The sequence below is a fragment of the Oryx dammah genome, unplaced genomic scaffold (genome assembly GCF_014754425.2).
Source record: "Oryx dammah isolate SB20612 unplaced genomic scaffold, SCBI_Odam_1.1 HiC_scaffold_27, whole genome shotgun sequence".
Classification (NCBI taxonomy): Eukaryota; Metazoa; Chordata; class Mammalia; order Artiodactyla; family Bovidae; genus Oryx; species Oryx dammah.
This window is the reverse complement of record NW_024070211.1, coordinates 134,197,869-134,221,113: the sequence shown is the minus strand read 5'-3', so window position 1 is coordinate 134,221,113 and position 23,245 is coordinate 134,197,869. Positions and strand designations below refer to the sequence as shown.

Genomic DNA, 23,245 nt, shown 5'->3' with positions numbered 1-23,245 from the left:
GTTTTTTAATTTCATGGGTGCAGTCACCATCCATAGTGATTTTGAAGCCCAGGAAAATAAAGTCTGTCACTGTTGCCATTTTTCCCCCATCTATTTGCCATGAAGTGATGGGACCAGAGACCATGAGCTTATTTAGTTTTTTGAATGCTGAATTTTTAAAAAATTAAATTTATTTTAATTGAAGGATAGTTGTTGTACAATATTGTGTTGTTTTCTGCCAATTATCAACATGAATCAACCATAGGTATACTTATGTCCCCTGCCTGTTGAACCCCCCTCCCACCTCCCTCCCCATTCCACCCCTCTAGGTTGTTATAGAACCCTGTTTTTAAAACAATTTTTTCACTCTCCTGTTTTACTTTCACCAACAGGCTCTTTAGTTCCTCTTCACTTGCTGGCCTTAGGTTGGTATCAGCTGCATATCTGAGGTTGTTGATGTTTATGTTTCTCCCAGCACTCTTTTTTTTTTAAGATTTATCTATCTGTGGCTGTACGGGGTCTTTGCTGCCGCCCTAGGGCTTTCTCTAGTTTTGGAGGGTGCGGGTAACTGTCCAGCTGTGGTGCGCAGGCTTCTCACCCCAGTGGCTTCTCCTGTGGTGAAGCATGTGTTCTAGAGTGCTGGCTGGCTCAGTCGCCTGGCACATGGGCTCAGTTGCTCCACCCATGGCATGTGGGATCTTCCTGGAGCAGGGATTGAATCCATATCCCCTGCATTGGCAGACAGATTCTCAACCACCGGGCCACCTGGGAAGCCCTCTCCCAGCAATCTTGATTCCAGCTTTGGGTTCATCCACACCAGCATTTTGCATGATGTACTCTGTGTGTGAGTTAAACAAGCACGGGTGATGACACACAGCCTCGACGCACTCCATTCCCAGTTTTAAGCCAGTCCACTGTTCCATGTACAGTTCTAACGTTGCTTCTTGGTCTGCCTGCAGGGTTCTCAGGAGGCAGATAAGGTGGTCTAGTAGTCCCCTCTGTTTAAGAAGTTTTCACAGTTTGGTGTGATCGACACAAAGGTTTTAGGGTAGTCAGTGAAGCAGAAGTAGATGTTTTTCTGAAATTCCTTTGCTTTTTATGATCCAGTGGATATTGGCAGTTTGATCACCGATTCCTCTGCCTTTTCTAAATCCAACTTGTACATATGGAAGTTCTCAGTTCATGTACTGTTGAAGCCTAGCCTGAAAGATTTAGAGCATTACCTTGCTAGCATGCGAAATGAGTGCAATTGTATGGCTACCTTAGAATGGCTGTTACCAAAAAGACAAAACATAAGTTGTTGGGTGAGGATGTGGAGAAAAGGGAATCCTGTGCACTTTTGGTGGGAATGTAAATTTGTGAAGCCTCTATGGAAAACAGTATGGAGGTTCCTCAAAAAAACAAAAATAGAACTGACATATGGTTCTGAAATGCCACTTTTCAGCATATATTTGAAGGGGATTAAATGGTTGTGTTGATGAGCTAGCTGCACCTTGTATCTCTTGCATTAAATCGTAGTAGCCAACACATGGAAGCAGCTTAAGTGTCTGAAGAGTGAATGAGTTGATAAATAAAATGATGCATATATACACACACACACAGACTTGCACATGTGTGGGCAATGGACTGTTAATCAACTATGGAAAAAGAAACTCTGCTTTCAGAACAATATAAATGGATCCTGAGGGCCTTATGCTAAGTGAAGTAAGTCAGACAGAGAAAGAAAAATGACTGTATTTCTCATTAATGTGAAGAATCTAAAAAAGCCAGACATGACTGAACAACTAACATTTTCATTTTCATAGAAGTGGAGAGCAGAATAGTGTTTACCAGTGGTTGAGGGAAATGGTGAGATATTGGACAAAGGGTATAAGCTTCCAGCTGTAAGATGAGTAAGTTCTTGGCATCTCTTGTACAGCAGTGGTTATAATTAATAGTTCTGTTTCATATACTTGAAAGTTAAGAGAGTAGATCTTAAATGTTATCACCAAAAAAGTAAAAAATTAATCAGGTGTGTAGGGGTAGAGGTCCCTTATTGTAGCAATCAGTTTATGTTATATGTGATTCATGTCATCATATTGTACACCTTAAACTTAATTTGTTATATATCAGCTTCTCAAATACCAGCAATATTTTTAAGTACAAAATATTGCTGACCTTCTATATCTCATATGTGGAACTTTATGTGGCCATTAAAAAAGTCAAATATTAATAGATCTGTGTATGTAACATGACCTGATAAATAAAGGTTTCAGTTCACTTCAGTTCAGTTCGGTCGCTCAGTCGTGTCCGACTCTTTGCGACCCCATGAATCGCAGCACACCAGGCCTCCCTGTCCATCACCATCTCCCGGAGTTCACTCAAACTCACATACATCGAGTTGGCGATGCCATCCAGCCATCTCATCCTCTGTCATCCCCTTCTCCTACTGCCCCCAATCCCTCCCAGCATCACAGTCTTTTCCAGTGAGTCAACTCTTTGCATGAGGTGGCCAAAGTACTGGAGTTTCAGCTTTAGCATCATTCCTTCCAAAGAACACCCAGGGCTGATCTCCTTTAGAATGGACTGATTGGATGTCCTTGCAGTCCAAGGGACTCTCAAGAGTCTTCTCCAACACCACAGTTCAAAGGCATCAATTCTTTGGCACTCAGCTTTCTTCACAGTCCAACTCTCACATCCATACATGACCACAGGAAAAACCATAGCCTTGACTGTTTAGTGTAGTTAATTAAGCATGGTGCATTTTACATATATTAAAAAGTAAAGGACTTCCCTTGTGGTCCAGTGGTTAAGACTCAATGCCTCCACTACATGGAGGCAGGGCCAATCCCTGGTCAGGGAAATAAGATCCTATATACCTGCGGCTCAGCCAAAAATTAAAGAGAAAAAAAAGGAAAAACTGTAGTATAGATTATAGTTTAAATATTACATATGTATCAATACTGTAGTTTTTTTTCTTTACATATTATATATTCCTAGTGCATGTCTCAAGTGAGTTGACTGAGTGAGTCTTGAAGCAAGGGCTAAGTTCAGTCGCTTGGTCATGTCTGACTCTTGCGATCCCATGGGTTGCAGCATGCTAGCTAGGCTTCCCTGTCTATCACCAACTCTTGGAGCCTACTCAGACTTATGTCCATTGAGTCAGTGATGCCATCCAACCATCTCATCCTCTGTTGTTCCCTTCTCCTCCTGCCTTCAATCTTTCCCAGCATCAGGGTCTTTTCAAATTAGTCATTTCTTCGCATCAGGTGGCCAAAGTACTGGAGTTTCAGTTTCAGCATCGATCCCTCCAATGAATATTCAGGACTGATTTCCTTTAGGATTGACTGGTTGGATCTCCTTGCAGTCCACGGGACTCTGAAGAGTCTTCTCCAACACCACAGTTCAGAAGCATCAACTCTTTGGTGCTCAGCTTTCTTTATAGTCCAGATCTCACATCCATACATGACTACTGGAAAAACCATAACTTTGACTGGATGGATCTTTGTTGGCAAAGTAGGTAGTGTCTCTGCTTTTTACTCTGCTGTCTAGGTTTGTCATAGCTTTTCTTCTAAGGAGCAAGTGTCTTTTAATTTCATGGCTGCAGTCACCATCTGCGGTGATTTTGAACCCCTCAAAATAAAGTCTGTCACTGTTTCCATTGTTTACCCATCTGTTTTCCATGAAGTTGATGGGACCAGATGCCATGATATTAGTTTTCTGAATGTTAAGTTTTAAGCCAACTTTTTCACTCTCCTCTTTCGGTTTCATCAAGAGGCTTTTTAGTTCTTCTTCTTTGTGCCATAGGGTGTTGTCATCTGTGTATCTGAGGTTATTGATATTTCTCCCGGCAGTCTTGATTCCAGCTTGTGCTTCATCTAGCCCAGTCTTTCACATGATGTACTCTGCATATAAGTTAAATAAGCAGGCTGACAGTATACAGCCTTGACGTATTCCTTTCCCGATTTGGAACTAGTCTGTTGTTCCTTGTCCAGTTCTAACTGTTGCTTCTTGACCTGCATACCGATTTCTCAGCAGGCAGGTAAGGTGGCTGAGAACCCCACGAACAGTATGAAAAGGGCTAAAAGTCTGTTATTAAAACAAGGTTTTACAAAAATTCTGATACCACTGCAGGTTTGAGATGGATGTTAGATTGCCTCAAATAAAGTACCTTTTTTTCTTTTTCTTTTCTTCAGGGCCTGGAAATTTACTCTCCAGGATTCCAGGACAAACACAGTAAGTTGCTAATGGCAGTCACTTACAATGTTTTCTCATAGTCTTGCTGTAAAAAATGGGAGAATAGGAGGGTGAGAAGGAAAATGGCAGTGTTTTTTGCCACTTGGCCCTGGATGAGCAAGCAGAGATAGACAGGCTGAGTTTCACTGACAGCTGGATTTTGGAAAACATTTTGGCAGGAGCCAATCTAACACAGGCACATTAATCCCAGTTTTATTTTTTAGAAATGTCTGTATCTCACAAAGATTTACAGCACTTTGAATTCTGCTGTGGTTTGCAGAGAAGGCACAAAAGGGATTACAGGGCTCTTTCCATGTATAGCATCTCAGCCTGTGAAATAGACATTTTTGAGTCTTGTACTTGTCACTAGTTTCTTTTGACTTTAGGAGGTAACTGAGACAGTAAACCCCATTTGTAGAGGATAGTGGTACCATCTTTGTGTCTGTCAGGGAGTAAAAGGCAGTTCCCTCTATGGTCAACATTTTCTTTCATTCTTCAGATAGGATTTTATTTTTTCCTTTATTTCTCTAGAGGAAAAGAAACAGATAGATGGAGCTTTTAAAATGATTTGTACAGGTGGGAAAAGAAAGTAAAAAGACTTAATATTCAAATGCTATTTTTTACTACTTTTGTTAGCTCAGGACTATTCTTCCTCCTAAGCTTACTCTGAAAGTCCCATTACCTTTTCTTTGATGAAAATCCTCTACTCGAATGAAGTTATTTAGTATTGATGATTCATATAGTTAGGGACAAGAGCCAAGGTGATTCTCTATGTGGATTTTTTTTAAAGGAGCGCATATATTTTTGTTTTCCACTGAGGGGTAATTTAATGAAAGATTGAAAAAGTTTTTAATGTAGAAACCAGATTGTGAGTGCAGGACATATCCCTGCCTGCTACATTTTAGACTGTAGGATTTTTATTTGTGAACAAAAGTCTTGTTGAGAGTGGTATAACATCTTTTAAAGGGCCTGGGTTAACACTGGAGGCTCTGTGGCTTTCTTGGGCAGTGAGAACTCTTTTACCCCCTACTGGTGACTGAGGAGGACCAACTCCTCTTTAATTCACAGGACACTAAATGCAGGGTGGGGGCAAGGAGAAGGTCATCTTGCTAGTCATTGCTTCTCAGAGTTGTTATATTTCCCCTTCAAAGATTAAACTTCTTGGCCTTTAATTTTTTTTTTTTTCCCCACAATTTCTCTCCTCTCAAGGCTTATGTTGGCTCAGAAGTCATGTATGATGAGACAGCTGTGGCTTCCTCCCCACCTCCTTACACAGCATATGCTGCACCGACCCCTGAGGTAGGGAGCAGATATTCACTTTACAGAATCCAACTGAGGGAAACTTGGGGTCTCTGTGCTACCATGCTTTTAAAACGAAAAGAAAACTTTGAGCGAAACAGTATTAGAGAAATTAGAAATGTACTTGAAACCCTTTCCTTCTTTAAACTTTTTTCTATCTTAAACAGATTATGTATTATCTTTTGCTTTTATAAAGCAACTGCTTTATATAATCTTCATGTTCATATTTTCAAGATAGACCCAAAAATGAATCATGGTATTAATAATATGATTCTGATGATTTAAGTTTATACTTTATTTTTTTACTTGGATACTCTTTATAATCAGAAAAAATCCTTTTTTAATTTGAAGAAACAAAACCAGAACCTTAAAGTCACATGCCAAACCCTTCTGCTGCTGCTGCTAAGTGACTTCAGTCATGTCTGACTCTGTGTGACCCCGTAGACGGCAGCCCACCAGGCTCCCTCGTCCCTGGGATTCTCCAGGCAAGAACACCAGAGTGGGTCTGGGTGTGCCCTAATTAGAGGGCCGGGGTTCAGTGCTGCATATGGAAGCCTCTGTCGCGGGAGGCACTTCTGCTTTTTTTTTTTTTCACTTTTAATTTGGAAATAATTATAGACTTACAAGAAGTTGCAAAGATAATATGGAAAAATCTCCTGTACTATTTACCCTGTTCCCTAGCTGTTACATGGTGAATAAAATCAAAACCAGATGTTTGAAGTTGGTGTAGTGTTTATATCTGGTTCTGTCATTTTATCATGCATGTAGATATGTATATCTACTACCTCAGTCAAGATGTAAAACTGTTACAACATCCTCTTCCTACTACACCCTCTTCTAGTCATACCCTCCTTCCCCTTCCTTAACTGCTGTCAGTCACTGGTTTGTTGGCCATCTATATAATTGTGTCATTTCCACAGTGTGTGTGAACAGAATCCTGTAGCCTGTGAGTCTGATGTTTTCTTTACTCAGCACAGTGCCCTTGTTGCATTGTTAAACTGCAACACTCAAATTGTTGCATGTGTCAGTGGTCTTTTCCTTTTTATTGCTGAGTGGTGTGCCATGATATGGGTGTACCACATTTTGTATTGAGAGACATTTACCTGTTGGGGGACATTTTGGTTGTTACTAGATTTTGGCTGTTACCAGTAAACCTACTATGAACCGTCATGTACAGGTTGTTGTGCAGACGTAAAGTTTTATTTCTCTGGAATAAATGCCCAAAAATGCAGTGGCTAAGTTGACTATATTAAAGTATATGATTAGTTTTTTAAAAAACCGGCAAACTACTTTTCAGAATTTTTCTACCATTTCACTTTTCCATCAGTAGTGTGTGAAAGATTCATTTTCTCTGTATCCCACCAGCTTTTGGTATTGTCACTGTTTTTTATTTTAACTGTTCAATAGATGTGTAGTGATATTTCATTGTGGTCTTAATTGCATTTCTGTAGTAGTCTGTGATGCTGAACATCTTTTTGTGCTTATTTGCCATCTGTGTATGCTGTTCAAGTAAGCTGTATTTTCTTGTCTTTTGCTCATTTTCTAATTGTTTTAATTATTTTTTTATTGTTGAGTTTTGAGAGTTCTTATATATATGTTTGAGATAGGAATAATCCTTTGTCAGATATGTGATCTGTAACGTATCTTTTTATCCTCTTGACAGTGCCTTTCACAGTTTTAAATACAGTCTAATCTATTGGTCTTTGCTTGTATGGATCGTGCTTTGTTGCCACATTTAACACTTCACCGAGACCACGCTTCCCAAGGTTTTCTCCTGTGTTACCTTCTGGTAGTTCATAGTCCTGGCGTTTACGTACGAGTCATTTCCAATAGCAGTTAACTTTTTAAATTCATGTGTTTGTTTACTTGTTTACATTTACTTTTGGCGGTGCTGGGCCTTCACTGCTGTGGGTGGGCTCTTCTCTGTGGCAGGTGAAGGCTGCTCTCCAGCTGCAGTGCGTGGGCTTCTCACTGTGGTGGCTTCTCTTGTGGTGGAGCCTGGGCTCTAGGGCACGCTGGCTTCAGTAGTCGGAGTGCGTGGGCTCAGCGGTGCCAGCTCCCAGGCTCCAGCATGCACACACACATAGCGGGCACGCAAGTAAAGCTTGTGCTTCTGTGCTCAGTCGTGTCCGACTCTTCTGCAGCCGTGGATGGTACCCCCCAGGCTCCTCTGTCCATGAGAATTCCCAGGCAAGACTACTGGAGTGGATGGCCGTTTCCTTCTCCAGGGGATCTTCCTGACCCAGGGATCAGACCCGGGCCTCCCATGTCTCCTGCATTGCAGGCAGATTCTTTACAACTCAGTGGTGGTCGCGCATGCGCTTAGTCTTTTTTCTTTCAATGTACATATTACATTGAAGCGAGTTTCTTATAGACGGCATGTAGTTTCTTGTAGGCAACATGTAGTTGGGTCTTGCCCTCACCCCCTCATCTGACAAATTTCTAACTTGTAGTTGGTATATTTAGGACATCTTCATTTTTATTGTGTAAGTTTAAGATGTGCCATGTTACTTTGAGACCTTTATATAGGGTAAATGAGTGCCAGTGTGGCCACATTTATTACTTTACATAATTACAATATAATATTATTGTCTCTAGTCATTATATGATGAATTGGATCTCAAAGCTTGTATAATACTTGTTTCAAGTTTGTATCAAAACACATCAGTCATCCTTTCCTGTAGATCATTTGCATATAATGTGATTTTGATACATTAAGCATGCTGTTTTATTGTTTGTGTTTTTGGCTCTATTTTTCATGTCTCTGTTCTTTGTCTTAAGAGCCTTTTGTGGGTTATTGGAACATGTCTTATTTTATTTTACTTATTTTTATTTTTTTGGGCTGTACCACACACGGCTTGTGGGACCTTATTTCCTGGACCAGGGATGTAACCTGGGCCCTTAGCAATCAAAGCATGGAGTCCTAGCCACTGTATCACCAGGGAATTCCCATAGAACATGTTTGAGAATTACATTTTGACTTACCTGTGATGTTTTGAGTATCTCTTTGTATTGCTATTAATATTTTAGTGGTTGTTCTAGTTATTATACATATATACATGTTTTTCAGTCGAATGATTGCATTTTATCAAGTGCAGTGAAGTGTCAAACCATTGCCTCTGTGATTGTGTGTATGTACTTATCTTTGGCTGTGCTGGGTCTTCGTTGCTGCCCAGGGGCTTTTCTCTAGTTGCGGCAAGTGGGGGCTGCTCTGTAGTTCTGATGCACAGGCTTCTCATTGCAGTGGCTTCTGTTGTTGCGGAGCAGCAGCTCCAGGGTGTGGGAGCCTCTTGAGCTGCGGCACGCGGGCTCAGGGATTGAGGCTCCGGCGCTCTAGAGCACAGGCTCAGGATTGCAGTGCATGGGCTTAGTTGCTCTGTGGCGTGTGGGACCTTCCCAGATCAGGTGCTGAGCCTGTCTCTCCTGCACTGGCAGACGGATTCTTTACCGCTGAGCCACCAGGGAAGCCCAAACCACTGCCTCTAAATTCCATTTTTCTCTCTCGTTTCATGGTATCATTGTTTTAAGTATTTCTTTTACATGTATTGAGAATCAGATGGCGTATAAAAAAATATGGCTGTCAAACTTAGAAAAATCAATATGTCGTTTTTATTATATTTACATGTATTCTGGTGTGACCATACTTTCTTACCTCCTAATGTTTCCAGATTTCTTTTTTTATTATTTACTGTTTAGTGAACTTCCTCTTGTCATTTTCTTAGGACAGATCTGCTAGCAACAAATTCTCCATTTTCCTTCATTTGAGAATGTCTCAATTTCATCTTTTTCTCTGAAGAATGTTTTCACTAGTATAGAATTGAGTCAACATTTCTTTCAGCACTGGGGAAATGTGTTTTTTCCTTTGGCCCTCCTGATTTCTGACGACACATTTGCTATCATTCGAATTTTCTTCCCCCTTAAGGCAGTACATAGTTTCTGGCTGCTCTCTCTGTCTTTGGTTTTCAGAGGTTTGCCTGTGAAGTGTACATTTGGGGTTAGTCTTATTTGGTGTTCATTCAGTTTCACACAGGTTTATGTTTCTTGCTAAATTTGGGAAATTTTAAGCTATTATTTCTGGAATGTTTTTTAGCCCCACCCTCTTTCTCTTCTAAAACTAATGACACAGATGTTAGATGTCCCACATGTTTAAAAGTTTTTGATCATTTTTTTTCTTTAATCTGTTTTATCTCTGTTCTAACTGGGTAATTTCTACTCTTTATATTCATGTTCATTGATTATTCATCATCTCTATTTGCTGTTGAGTCTTTTCATTGAACAGTATATTATTTTTTTATTTCTATAATTTTTATTTGGTTATTCTTGATATATATCTTTATATAGCTTTTACAGAGATTTTTCTGGTTTTGTGAAGACCCTGTTTTTGTTTTAAGTGTATCTCAAATGTGTTCTTACTTATTGAAATATTTTAATGGTGCACGCTTGCTCAGTCTCTCAGTCATGTCTGACTCTTTGTGACCCCATGGATGATAGCCTGCCAGGCTTCTCTGTCCATGGAGTTTTCCAGGCAAGAATATTAGAGTGGGTTGCTATTTTCTATTCTGGTGGGTCTTCCTGACCCAGAGATTGAACCGGCATGCATCTCCTGCAATGGTGGGCAGATTCTTTACAGCTGTGTCACCCGGAAAGCCAAGGTCATTACGACCTGTCTGTAATTTCTTAATGGTAGCTGCTTTAAAGTCCTTCCTAGGTAATTTCAACATCTTTGTTATCTTGATGTTGGTCTCTTTTGTCTTTTCTCACTTCAGTGTGAGATCTTCCTGGTTCTTGGTATGACAAATTATTTTTTATCAAAACCTGGAAATTTTAAATATTATAAGACTGAATCTATTCAAGTCCTGCATTTTAGCAGAGTTCCTTCTAATGCTTCTCTGGTGGGTGAGGATTGCTTTGTTTCTTCCATGTAAGGGGTGGAAGTCCAGGTCTTCCACTCTGTCCCAATTGACTGTGGCTCCTTGTCACTGCTTGCAGGCCTGGGAATTTAGGCCCTTCTCCAGGTCTCTGCTGACACCAGCCTGCCTGGGAGTTGGAGGGACTTTTTCTGCTGTTTCCCATAAGCCTCTCTATAACTACATAACCATAGTTACTGGTAAGAGGTTGTAAACGTACTTGTTCTTCACTTGGTCTCTGTTGATCCTACCCCAGCAGGATGGGAAGGGGCACCTTCTTTCCGCTGGGCAGAGATGGAAGTTCTGGCTCCCTGCATGGTCTCCACTGACACTGGCATGGGACTGGGCCTGCCGTGTTTCTGTCCGACAGGGATGATATTTCTGGCTTCCCACTTGACCTTCTCTGACACTCTTCAGGATGGGGTGGGTGAGAGCCTTTCTCCAGACTTGACTTTGCTGGTGGAAGTAACAGCCGCAGCTGTTTTTGTGTTGTTTGGCTCACTTGGAGCAGTTATTGCCTAAAAATGGTCTCTCTTGCTAGATTACCCTTTTCCTTCCCATGTTCTTTGGGTAGAGACAGCAGGCTTTCTTTGAGGCAGACAAAGAAAGGTCTGCACATACATACTGGCATTTCTGTGTTGCCACTTCTGCTTTATCCAGTCTAGGATGTAGGAGGCAAAAAGAAAATTCAGGGGACTCACTGCATGTCCTTAGGGTCATGAAGTCTGCAGACAGTTGACCGCCTTCTCTCCACCTTTCAGAGTCTCCTTAACGTTTGTTGTATGTGTAATGTCCAGGGTTTTCAGTTGTATGTAGCAGGAAGAATAGGGAAAACATCTGCATCTATTTTATCCTGCAAAAGCATAAATCTTATTTCCTGCTTTTGTAAGATAACAGATTCGGATCTACCTGTGTGTTTGCCAGGCTGCAGCTGCTCCCTGTGCAGTCGCCTTTGCCACATAGTAACAGTAATTGTAATTGTCTGTAAACACATCTACCTTCCCACCAGCTGTGAGCCGGTAAGGGAGGCCAGGCCTTTTATCTCCATGCTTTCCAGTCCTTTACTTGGTCAATGGAAGCAGTCCATTGCTCATTTCTGGCTGTGTTCTTTCATAGGCATGTCCTGTTGGAAAACTGCCAGTTACCTGTCCAGGCCTCTGTCTTCAGACTCCTCAATAGCCTCAGTCTTTTATATTCTCCACACAGGAACTTCTGGAAATTGGACTGGGGAGGGTTTTGTGGGAAGGGTTTTGCTACTAGCTTGGTTTTACCAAGACAAAACTGACGTTGGATGAATCTCATTTATCACTTAGTTCAAACTGATCATTTTTGAGATGAACCAAATAAGGCCTACAGTAGTTAGATAGATGACTTACTGAAGGTCAGGTTAATGGTAGAGCTGAATTGAAATTGGAATCACTGGCAAGTCCGGTTCTCTTTTTTGTTGTATTTTTCTGCTTTCTTTATTTTATAGCTTGAAAGTAGATTTCAGTTATGGGTTTGTATTTTTAGAACTTTAAAGTATATAAGCATACTGTCTCATATTCTTTACTTTTTTAATAGACTACCATACTTTATAGACTGGAACTTGGAGAACCAATTTTAATACATTGCCAGTGGTTTCAAATTGTGTTTAAAAATATTGAGGTATATTTGGCATGCAACATTATGTTAGTTTCTAGTGTATAGCATAATCTGTATTGGTATTATTGCAAAATAATATTGCAGAATAATCACTGCAGTAGGTCTGTTTAATATCTGTCACCGTATATAAAAAATTGTTTCTTAAACGCTGAGAACTTTTAAGATCTACTCTCTTAGCAACTTTCAAATATGCAATCTAGTAGTGTAAACTATAACCACCGTGGTGTGCATTATATCCCCACGGCTTATTGATTTTATGACTGGAAGTTTGTACGTTTTGATTCCCTTAACCAATTTTTTCATCCCCTGCCCAGCCTGCAACCCCACCTCTCTGGTTCCCCCTTCTCTTTGGCAACTACTAGTCTGTTCTCTATCTCTGAACTTTTTTTTTGTTTTAAAGATAGATTCCACATACAGATGAGCTCGTATGGTATTTGTCTTTGACTTCTTTCAAAAACTCAGAGTCTGTCCATGCGGGCAAAAAAGGCAAGATGTCCTTTTTTAATGGTAGAATAATATTCCATTGGATATTTGGATCACATTTTCTTTATATGTTTGTTAACTGTTGGACACTTTACATTGTCTCCATATCTTAGCTATTGTAAATAATGCCGCAGTGAACAGATACCTTTTTGTGTTAGTTTTTGTTTCCTTTGAATAATTACTCAGAAGTGGAATTGCTGGATCACCTGGTAATTCTGTTCTTAATTTTTAGAGAAACTCCCTTCTATTATTGTTTTAGATTCAGGAGGCACCAGATAAGATAAAATCTTATCATAATTGTGTATGAGGGTTCCCTTTTCTTCACATCCTTGTCAGCAGTTGTTATTTTTTGTCTTTTTAATAACAGTCATTCTAACAAGTGTGAAGTGATACTCATTGTGGTTTTGATTTGCATTTCCCTGATGATTAGTGACGTTGAGTATCGTTTTCATGTGCTTGTTGGCCATCTGTATTTCTTCTTTGGGAAGATGTCTATTTAGTTCTTTGGTCTGTTTTTTAATCAGATTGTTTTTTGCCTTTGAGTTGTATGAGTTCCTTATATGTTGATACTTTAGATATTAACTTCTTATCAGATAACATGATTTGTGAATATTTTCTCCCATTTGATAGCTTGCCTTTGCATTTTGTTGATGATTTCCTTTCTTGTTCAGGAGCTTTTTAGTTTGATGTAGTCTCACATGTTTTTTTGCTTTTGTTGCCTTTGATTTTGGAATCAGATCCAAAAAAATCATCACTGTAACCACTGCTGAGCTTCTCACGTATGACTTTTTCCTAGGAGTTTTAGGGTTTCAGATCTTACATATTTAATCCACTTTGAGTCAATTTTTGTGTATGGTATAAGATACCAGAGGTGAGGTGAGGTGAAGTCGCTCAGTCGTGTCCGATTCTTTGTGATAAGATACCATGTATGGTCAAATTTCATTCTTTTGCATATGACTATCTTAACTTTCTCAGCACCATTTATTGAAGAGACTCTCCTTTCCCCATTGTTTTGATTATTCTTGGCTCCTTTGTGGTAAGTTAACTAAAAAGCCTCTTGATGAAAGTGAAAGAGGAGAGTGAAAAAGTTGGCTTAAAGCTCAACATTCAGAAAACAAAGATCATGGCATCCGGTCCCATCACTTCATGGCAAATAGATGGGGAAACAGTGGAAACAGTGTCAGACTTTATTTTGGGGGGCTCCAAAATCACTGCAGATGGTGACCACAGCCAGGAAATTAAAAGACGCTTACTTCTTGGAAGGAAAGCTATGATCAACCTAGATAGCATATTCAAAAGCAGAGACATTACTTTGCTGACTAAGGTCCATCTAGTCAAGGCTATGGTTTTTCCATTAGTCATGTATGGATGTCAGAGTTGGACTGAGAAGAAGGCTGAGGACCGAAGAATTGATGCTTTTGAACTGCGGTGTTGGAGAAGACTCTTGAGAGTCCCTTGGACTGCAAGGACATCCAACCAGTCCATTCTGAAGGAGATCAACCCTGGGATTTCTTTGGAAGGAATGATGCTAAAGCTGAAACTCCAGTACTTTGGCCACCTCATGCGAAGAGTTGACTCATTGGAAAAGACTGTGATGCTGGGAGGGATTGGGGGCAGGAGGAGAAGGGGACAGCCAAGGATGAGATGGTTGGATGGCATCACTGACTCGATGGACGTGAGTCTGGGTGAACTCCGGGAGATGGTGATGGACAGGGAGGCCTGGTGTGCTGCGGTTCATGGGGTCACAAAGAGTCGGACACGACTGAGTGACTGAACTGACTGAATTTACCATATATATGTGGGTTTGTATCTGGGCTCTCCTGTTTCATTGATTCTGTGTCTGTTTTTATGCCAATACCATACTGTTGTGATTACTTTGTAGTTTAGTTTGAAATCTGGGAGCATGATACCTTCAGCTTTATTCTTCTTTCTTTGGCTATGTTGGGTCTTTTGTAGTTCCATACAAATTACAGAATTATTCTATTTCTACAAAAAATGCCATTGGAAATTTGATAGGAATTGCATTGAATCTATAGATTATTTTGGATAGTAGGTACATTTTAATTATTCTTCCAGTCCATTAGCTTGGAATATATTTTCATTTATTTGTATTTTCAATAGCTTTTATCACTGTCATATAGTTTTCAGTGTATAGGCCCTTCACCTCCTTGATTAAATTTATCCTAGCCATTTTATGGCTTTTTCGTTTTGTTTTATAATTTTCATTTTATATTAGGGTATACTTGATACACTTAGATATCAAGTGTACTTATATTAGCATATACTTGACTACAATCCCACCACCTTTAGAATGAAAACCGCAGTCACAGAAAGCAAACCAAAATGATCACAGGGATCACAGCCTTGTGTAACTTGGTGAAGTTGTGAGCCATACTGTGATGGATAGATGGGTCATGGTAGTGAGTTCTGATAAAATGTGATGTACTGGAGAAGAGAATGGCAAATCCCTGAAGTATTCTTGCCTTGAGAACCCCATGAACAGAATGAAAAGGCAAAAAGATATGACACCAGAAGATGAGCCTCCCAGGTCAGTAGTTATCCAATATGATGCTGGGGAAGAGTGGAGAAATAGGTCCCGAAAGAATGAAGTAGCTTGGCCAAAGAGGAAATGAGGCTCAGCTGTGGATGTGTCTGGTGGTGAAAATAAAGTCCAGTGCTGTAAAGAGCAATATTGAATAGGAACCTGGAATGTTAGGTCCATGAATCAAGGTAAGTTGGACATGGTCAAGAAGGAGATGCCAAGAGTGAACATCGGTATTTTAGGAATCAGTGAACCAAAATGGATGGGAATGGGTGAATTTAATTCAGATGACCATTGTATCTACTACTGTGGTCAAGAATCCCTTAGAAGAAATGGACTAGCCCTTACAGTAAACAAAAGAGTTTAGAGTGAAATACTTGGTTGCAATCTCAAAAATGACAGAATGATCTTCATCTGTTTCCAAGCAAACCATTCAACATCACAGTAAATCCAATCTGTGCCCCAGCCACTAAAGCCAAAGAAGCTGAAGTTGACCGGTTTTATGAAGACCTACAAGACCTTCTAGAACTGACACCATAAAAATGTTCTTTTCATCTTAGAGGATTGGGATGCAAAAGTTGGAAGTCAAGAGATACCTGTTACAGACAAGTTTAGCTTGGAGTACAAAAAGAAGCAGGACAGAGGTTGAGTTTTGCCAAGAGAATGCACTAGTCATAGCAAACACCCTCTTCCACAACACAAGAGACAACTCTACATGTGGACATCACCAGATGGTTAACACTGAAATTATATCGATCACGTTCTTTGCAGCCAAAGATGGAGAAGTTCTTACAGTCAGCAAAAACAAGACCTGGAACTGACTGTGGCTCAGATTGAGTTCCTTACTGAAGAATTCAGACTTAAATTGACGAAAGTAGGGAAAATCACTAGACCATTCAAGTATTATCTAAATCAAAGCCCTTATGATTATACAGTGGAGGTGATGAATAGATTCAAGGGATTAGATCTGGTAAACAGGGTGTCTGAAGAACTGTGGATGGAGGTTTGTAACATTGAATAGGAGGTGGTCACCAAAACCATCCCAAAGAAGAAGAAATGCAAGAAGGCAAAGTGGTTGTCTGAGGATGCCTTATAAACAGCTGAGAACGAAGACAAGCAAAAGGCAAATGACAAAGGGAAAGATATTCCCAATTGAATGTAGAATTCAGAGAACAGCAAGGAGAGATTAAAAAGGCCTTTTAAAGTAAACAGTGCAGAGAAATAGAGGAAAACAACAGAATGGTAAAGACTAGAGATTTCTTCAAGAAAATTGGAAGATACCAGTTTCATGGTATCTTTATTGTGCCCAGAGATGGGCACAATAAAGGACAGAAACAGCAGGGACCTCACAGAAGCAGAAGAAATTAAGAGAGTGGTAAGAATATACAGAACTATACAAATAAGATTTTAATGACCCAGATAACCACAATGGTGTGGTCATTCACCTAGAGCCAGACATCCTGGAGTGTAAAGTCAAGTGGGTCTTAGGAAGAATTAATTACTACAAACAAAGCTAGTGGAGGTGATGGAATTCCAGCTGAGCTATTTCATATCCTAAAAGATGATGCTGTTAAAGTGCTGCACACAATATGTCAGCAAATTGGGAAAACTCAGCAGTGGCCACAGGACTGGAAAAGGTGTTTTTATTCCAGTCCCAAAGAAAGGCAACACTAAAGAACGTTCAGACTACTATACAGTTGCGCTCATTTCACATGCTAGCAAGGTTATGCTCAAAATTCTTCGATCTAGGCTTTAGGAGTACATGAACCAAGAACTTCCAGATAAACGAGTTGGGTTTTGAAGAGGCAGGTACCAGAGATCAAATTGCCAACATCTGTTGGATCATAGGAAAAGCAAGGGAATTCCAGAAAAACATGTACTTTTGCTTCATTGACTATGCTAAAGCCTTTGACTGTGTGGATCACAACAAACTGTGGTAAATTCTTAAAGAGATGGGAATACCAGACCACTTTACCTGTCTCCTGAGAAACCTGTAAGTAGCTTAAGAAGGAAGTTAGAACCAGACATGGAACAGATTGGTTCAGAGTTGGCAAAAGGAGTACGTCAAGGCTGTATATTGTCACCCTGCTTATTTAACTTATTTGCACAGTATATCATGCAAAATGTAGGCTGGATGAATCCCAAGCTGGAATTAAGATTGCTGTGAGAAGTATCAACAGTCTCAGATATGCAGATAATACTACTCTAATGGCAGAAAGCAAAGAGGAACTAAAGAGCCTCTTTGTGAAAGAGGAGAGTGAAAAGCTGGCTTAAAACTCAACATTCAAAAAACTAAGATCATGGCATTTGGTCCCATCACTTTATGGGAAGCAGAAGGGGAAAAAGTGGAAACAGTTACAGATTTTATATTCTTGGGCTCCAAAATCACTGTGGATGGTGACAGCAGCCACAAAAGACACTTGCTCCTTGGAAGAAAAGCTATGACAAACCTAGACCGTGTATTAAAAAGCAGAGACATCACTTTACAGACAAAGGTCTGTATAGTCAAAGCTATGGTTTTTCAAGTAGTTACGTAGGGTGTGAGAGTTGGACCACAAAGATGGCTGAATGCTGAAGAATGGATGCTTTTGCACTGTGATGTTGGAGAAGACTCTTGAGAGTGTCTTGCACAGTAAGGAGATCAAACCAGTCAATCCTAAAAGAAATTAACCCTGAATATTCATTGGAAGGACAGAAGCTGAAGTTCCAATACTTTGGCCACCTGATGAGAAGAGCTGACTCATTGGAAAACACTGATGCTGGGAAAGATTGAGGGCAGGAGAAGGAGGCATCAGAGGATGAGCTGATTGGACTGCATCACTGACTCAGTGGGCACGAATCTGAGCAAACTCCAGGAGATAGGACAGGGAAGCCTGGCGTGCTGCAGTCCATGCGATGGGAGAGTTGGACATGGCTGAGCGACTGAACAACAACATACTTGGTTTACAATATTGTATTAGTTTCAAGTGTACAACAAACTGATTCATCTGTACATATATGTATGTCTATTATTTTTCAGGTTCTTTTCCCTTATAGGTTATTACAGAGTTTTGGGTAGAGTTCCCAGTGCTGTGCAGTATGTCCTTGTTGATTATCTATTTTATATATAGTAGTATGTTTCTCATGGGCTTCCGTGGTGTGTTAGATGGTAAAGAATCTGCCTGCAGTGCAGGAGACCCTGATTTGCTCTCTGGGTTGGGAAGATCATAATTTATTGTTTTGATGCAATTGTACATAGTATGATTTTCTTAATTTCTCTTTCTGAAAGTTTGTTCCTAGTGTATTGAAATTCAACAGATTTCTGTGTATTAATTTTGTATCCTGGAACTTTACTGAATTCATTTATTCTTAGTTTTTTTTGTAGAGTCTTTAGGGTTTTCTGTATATACTATTCTGTCATCAGCAAATAGTGACAAAATTTTCATTTGGTTTTTTTCCATACCATCTTACAGAAAAGCCCCAGCCCCCTTTTTGGCTAACTCAGTACTTTTTCCTTTGTAGTTTGGATGCCTTTTATTTCCTTTTCTTGTCTAAATGGCTCTGACTTGGTCTTCTGATAGTATGTTGAAAAAAAATGGGTACAGTAGGCATCATTGTCTTGTTCCTGATCATAGAGAAATTGTTTAGCTTTTCATCATCAGTTGAGTGTTGATGCTAGCTATGGGCCTGTCATATGTAGCTTTTCTTATGTTGAGGTATGTTTTCTTTATAACCATTTGGTTGAGAGTTTTTATCATAAATGGATGTTGAATTTTAAAATTGTATTTCTAATGGGCTTATATCTTTTTCAGCAGGCATATGGCTATGGTCCATACAGTGGTGCATACCCACCAGGAACTCAAGTTGTCTATGCTGCGAACGGACAGGCTTATGCTGTACCCTATCAGTACCCGTATGCAGGTAACTCATGCCAGCCTTTCATTCCTAGTTTCTTGTCATTTAGTGTGTAGATCAGTGAAGCCTGAGGAATTTTTATTTCTCAGTTTAGGGGTAAGTGAATTGTAATTTTTCTGGTTATAGATGACGAGTCACTGTGCTATTTAAAAAAAAGAAAGCATTATGTATTTTCACACTACTTTACAAAGTTAAAGTAGGCTTGATTTTTAAAACTTCACTGTTGTATTCAGATTCATTCCCAAGATGAGAATTTGTACTTACTGAAATACATTTACATTAAGAAATAATCTAAGAGTCCCATTTTAAGGAATAAGAGGTAATCTTTCTCCTGTTTTTTTTCCTTCTGGTTATAGCTTTCAAAAATTTTCACTAAAAAAAAAAATTTTTCACTACGGAGGTGATGCTTCATTTTGAAGATGAAGTAGAGGCATAGAAAGTCTTACATTTACTCTGGGGAAGGCTTATATTTACTCCTTTCATTTTCATCTCACCTGAAACTAAGTGTTAGGTGTGAGCGATTGACCTGTGTAGATAGTGTCAAAGGAAATCAGTCCTGAATATTCATTGGAAAGACTGATACTGAAGCTGAAACTCTAATACTTTAGCCACCTGATGTGAAGAAATGACTCATTGGAAAAGACCCTGATGCTGGGAAAGATTCAAGGCAGGAGGAGAAGGGGATGACAGAGGATGAGATGGTTGGATGGCGTCACCGATTTGATGGACATGAGTTTGAGCAAGCTCTGGGTGTTGGTGATGGACAGGGAAGCCTGGCTGCTGCAGTCCATGGGGTCTCAAAGAGTCAGACACGACTGAGTGTCTGAACTGAACTGAGATAGCGTCAGGTCCTGGGTGCAGCCTGGGCAGGGGGATTTCTGTAGGGTGGAGGTCAGGAATATGCGGGGAATGGTGCTGGAGCCTACAGCCAGGGCAGTGGTGACCTGAATTGTGTGGCTGATGGCCTGCAGAGTGAGGCCGTACCCTGACCCCAGTGAGCAGGTGAAGTCAGGGGGCCGTTCTCAGTGAGTATGGCATGTCAGAGCGACACACATCAGAGCGAATTGATGCATGGATTGGAACGGGAGCCCACAGGTTGCTGAGAGATCAGCAGTCTAGCACAGTGCCTTATCGCAGAAGCAGTGGAAGGACAGTGTTACCAGAAGAGTGAGTGGTCACTGGTATTAATGCCGCAAAGAAGCCAGTGAGGTTGCCGCAGAGTCTGGATTTCCCCAGACTCACAGTTAGTGGTGGTTAATGGTGCGTTAGCACCTAATAGAGGAGAGTTTCTCCAGTTACCTGTTTTGGAAATCTGATGCTGATCACTAAGGTAGCGTAGACTCTGAAGAGTTTTGCCTTGCTTGATTTTTCTTTATTTTCGTGTCAAGTTGAAAACCAGTGAAATAATGATACTAAAAAATGAGCTATTTGTCTATCCTCTGATCCTAGCACAGCTATTTTTGTTTAATTATTTTCTTCTTGTAAAATAATAGTTTCATCTTTGTTATCTTACATTACTTTTTTGGAGCGTGTTTGCTTTATTATGTTTTATTTTGTTAATGGCATTAACATTACTTTTTTACATTTCATTCTCATTTAAAAATTTTATATATTTTGTCGAGTGCTACATAATCTTCATTAGTATTTCTAATGGTTACATCCTATCATATGCAGTAATATTAAATCTTCTAGTACTTATTGACTGTTTACTTTTTCTTTTAAGTTTTTCCGTCATAGATATTGCTTTGACTGTTTCTAATCAGTTTGTTTTTTAGTCCTGTTAAGTATGTCTTAGAATACATTTTTGATTTCTGTATGTTAATATGTCAAAGGGCATAAACATTTTGTTTTTGATACATTTTAAAATTATAAAAGTTTACTGTAAGGACAGTAAATGAGCTGTTAAATTTACCTGTTACCGACTTTAACAGTTACAGCATCTTGTTTCATCTGTACCTTTTTCCCCCAGCTCTGGATTGTTTTGAGGGAAGTTTATACTTTATTTCATCTGACAGTATTACAGTAATTCTTGATGCTGTGCATTTACTAAGTTATTTCTCAGAGTAGTTCACCAGTTTATAATGCCCCTAGGAGTTACTGCAGAGAAGGCAGTGGCACCCCACTCCAGTACTCTTGCCTGGAAAATCCCATGGACGGAGGAGTCTGGTAGGCTGCAGTCCATGGGCTCGCTAAGAGTCGGACATGACTGAGCGACTTCACTTTCACTTTTCACTTTCATGCATTGGAGAAGGAAATGGCAACCTGCTCCAGTGTTCTTGCCTGGAGAATCCCAGGGACGGGGGAGCCCGGTGGGCTGCCGTCTATGGGGTCGCACAGAGTTGGACACGACTGAAGTGACTTAGCAGCAGCAGCAGCAGCAGGAGTTACTGATATGCTGGTTTCTCTGCAGTTGCATCAAGATTACCTGCTGTTTTTGTTGTGCTCTGAAAGTTTTGATAACCTCATTAGGTCTTAACATGCAACAAGGTTGCCTTAGTTTACATTTCTAATTACTGGCAAAGATAAAGATTGTATAATTAATTGTTTACAAATTAATTCTTTTCTTGTATGAATTATTTTTTCCCATTTATTTTGGGGTTTGTGTTCAGTTTTTAAGTCCTAGCCTATTTGTCTGATGAGAGCCAGACTTTTATTCAGCCCCTAGGCCATAGATTGGGATAATCCTAGCTGTTTCTTACTCTGTAGAAGAGCAGAAGTTTTGTGCTTGTGAAGGGAATTTTTATGTATAGGATTCCATCCCTGCCTTTGACTTTCATCATGAAAAACGAGACAGCATTCTCAGTGCAACCTCAGATAACTTGCTGCTGAAGGCTGAGTGCAGTTGGTAGGCATTTGGCATTTGCATCATGACAGCCAAATGCCTACCAGCCAATTTAAAAAGTGCTGTGTACACACTGTAAGTGTGCTTGCTGTGAAAGTGCTGCTCAGTTGTGGCCGTCCCACAGCAGCATCATGCTGGTAACCAGACAGGAGCTCTTCAGTCGGCCTTTCTAGGACTCTGGTGCTTTGCCAGCTTCATGACGCACTGCCTTGCAGTGCCCATAGAGGCCCTTGTTGTGCAGAGAAGGTTAAAGGCCTTCTCTTTAATATTACTGGAACTGGTGGTCAGTAAACCAATTTAAAAAGTGCTGTGTACACACTGTAAGTATTCTGTTTTAATTTTCCCACACTAGTAGACATTTGTTCAGTTGTCTTTTGATGTGAGCTTCAGGTCTTTGGTTTGAATTGGCTCCTTTGGTTGGAGTCCTCTGTTTCTGTCTTGTCGAGATGGTACTCATGAGACGTAATTGCTCTGCAGTTTCCAGGGCCAAGTCTGAGAGAACACCTCTACATTTTGTAATTCGCAATTTCTTGGTTTGATAGTAATTTGTAAAAGTTATCTGCCTTTGTTTAGTCTTTCCAGGATCTTCCCAACCCAGGAATCGAACCAAGGTCTCCTGCATTGCAGGCGGATTCTTTACCATATGAGCCACCAGGGAAGCTGAAAAGTATCTGACTTAGTTGTTCTTAAAATATCTAACAGCATCTTCTTTTCTATTCATGTTTGGATCATTTATGTAAAGATTAAATTAGATAATTAAAATGAGTACAGTCTGGAAATGTTCCCCAGCTGACTTTGGTAAAGACTTAGCTTTTGGTAGGAACAGAGATGAGCTGCAGGAGAAGTTGGCTCCTGGTCATGGAGTGAGGGGGTCCTTCTGTGGAGCTAAAGCTGGAATGCAGATTTAGATTTTCCAGGGGTCTTTAAATTAGGTCAGCTATAGGGTCCTGCTGTATTACATGTTACTAATTGGAGTTGCCTAGTTGAAATTTTTAAAATTTCAAGGCTGTGATTCTGAATGCTACAGTTCACCAGTTATGTAGTTTAAATATTACATTTAAAAAAATCTTTGCTTCTAATGTTATTGCTTGACCTTGATAAGCCTCTGGGTTTATAATGGTCCCATTTTCCTACTCTGTGGCTTTGATGCCTCTTTCCTTCATCATATTAGGGGCATTGGTGTCTGAGTGCACACTGTAGCCAGAGTGCCTGGGTTGGCATGCACTCAGTGCGCTCAGGCCCCATGTACCTCTCTCTCTGCTTGTTTATAGAATAGGGATAACAGTAAGCTCAACTCCTAGGATTGTTGTGAGGATTGAGTGAGTCTGTACATATATATGCTTGTAATACTGTATGTGCTTAGACTGGTAAGCACTTATCATTTAGTATCTTCATTCTTTATGGACATATCACTATTGGATCAATTTCTCACTTTCCTAG

General features: G+C 40.1%; 1 protein-coding gene across 3 annotated transcripts in view; it reads left to right on the top strand.

The window, feature by feature from the left end:
* The window catches only part of PLEKHB2 (pleckstrin homology domain containing B2), a 49,675-nt gene that overhangs the window by 22,597 nt on the left and 3,833 nt on the right, over positions 1 to 23,245 (top strand). Inside the window, exons 5-7 of one of the 3 annotated variants that reach the window (XM_040227882.1) lie at positions 4,155 to 4,194; positions 5,404 to 5,493; positions 18,864 to 18,969. In XM_040227882.1, the coding sequence (XP_040083816.1) occupies positions 4,155 to 4,194; positions 5,404 to 5,493; positions 18,864 to 18,969 (236 nt within the window). Of the gene's footprint in view, positions 1 to 4,154; positions 4,195 to 5,403; positions 5,494 to 18,860; positions 18,970 to 23,245 lie in introns of all 3 variants that reach the window. The other 2 variants (XM_040227881.1, XM_040227883.1) reach the window with 2 other exon arrangements.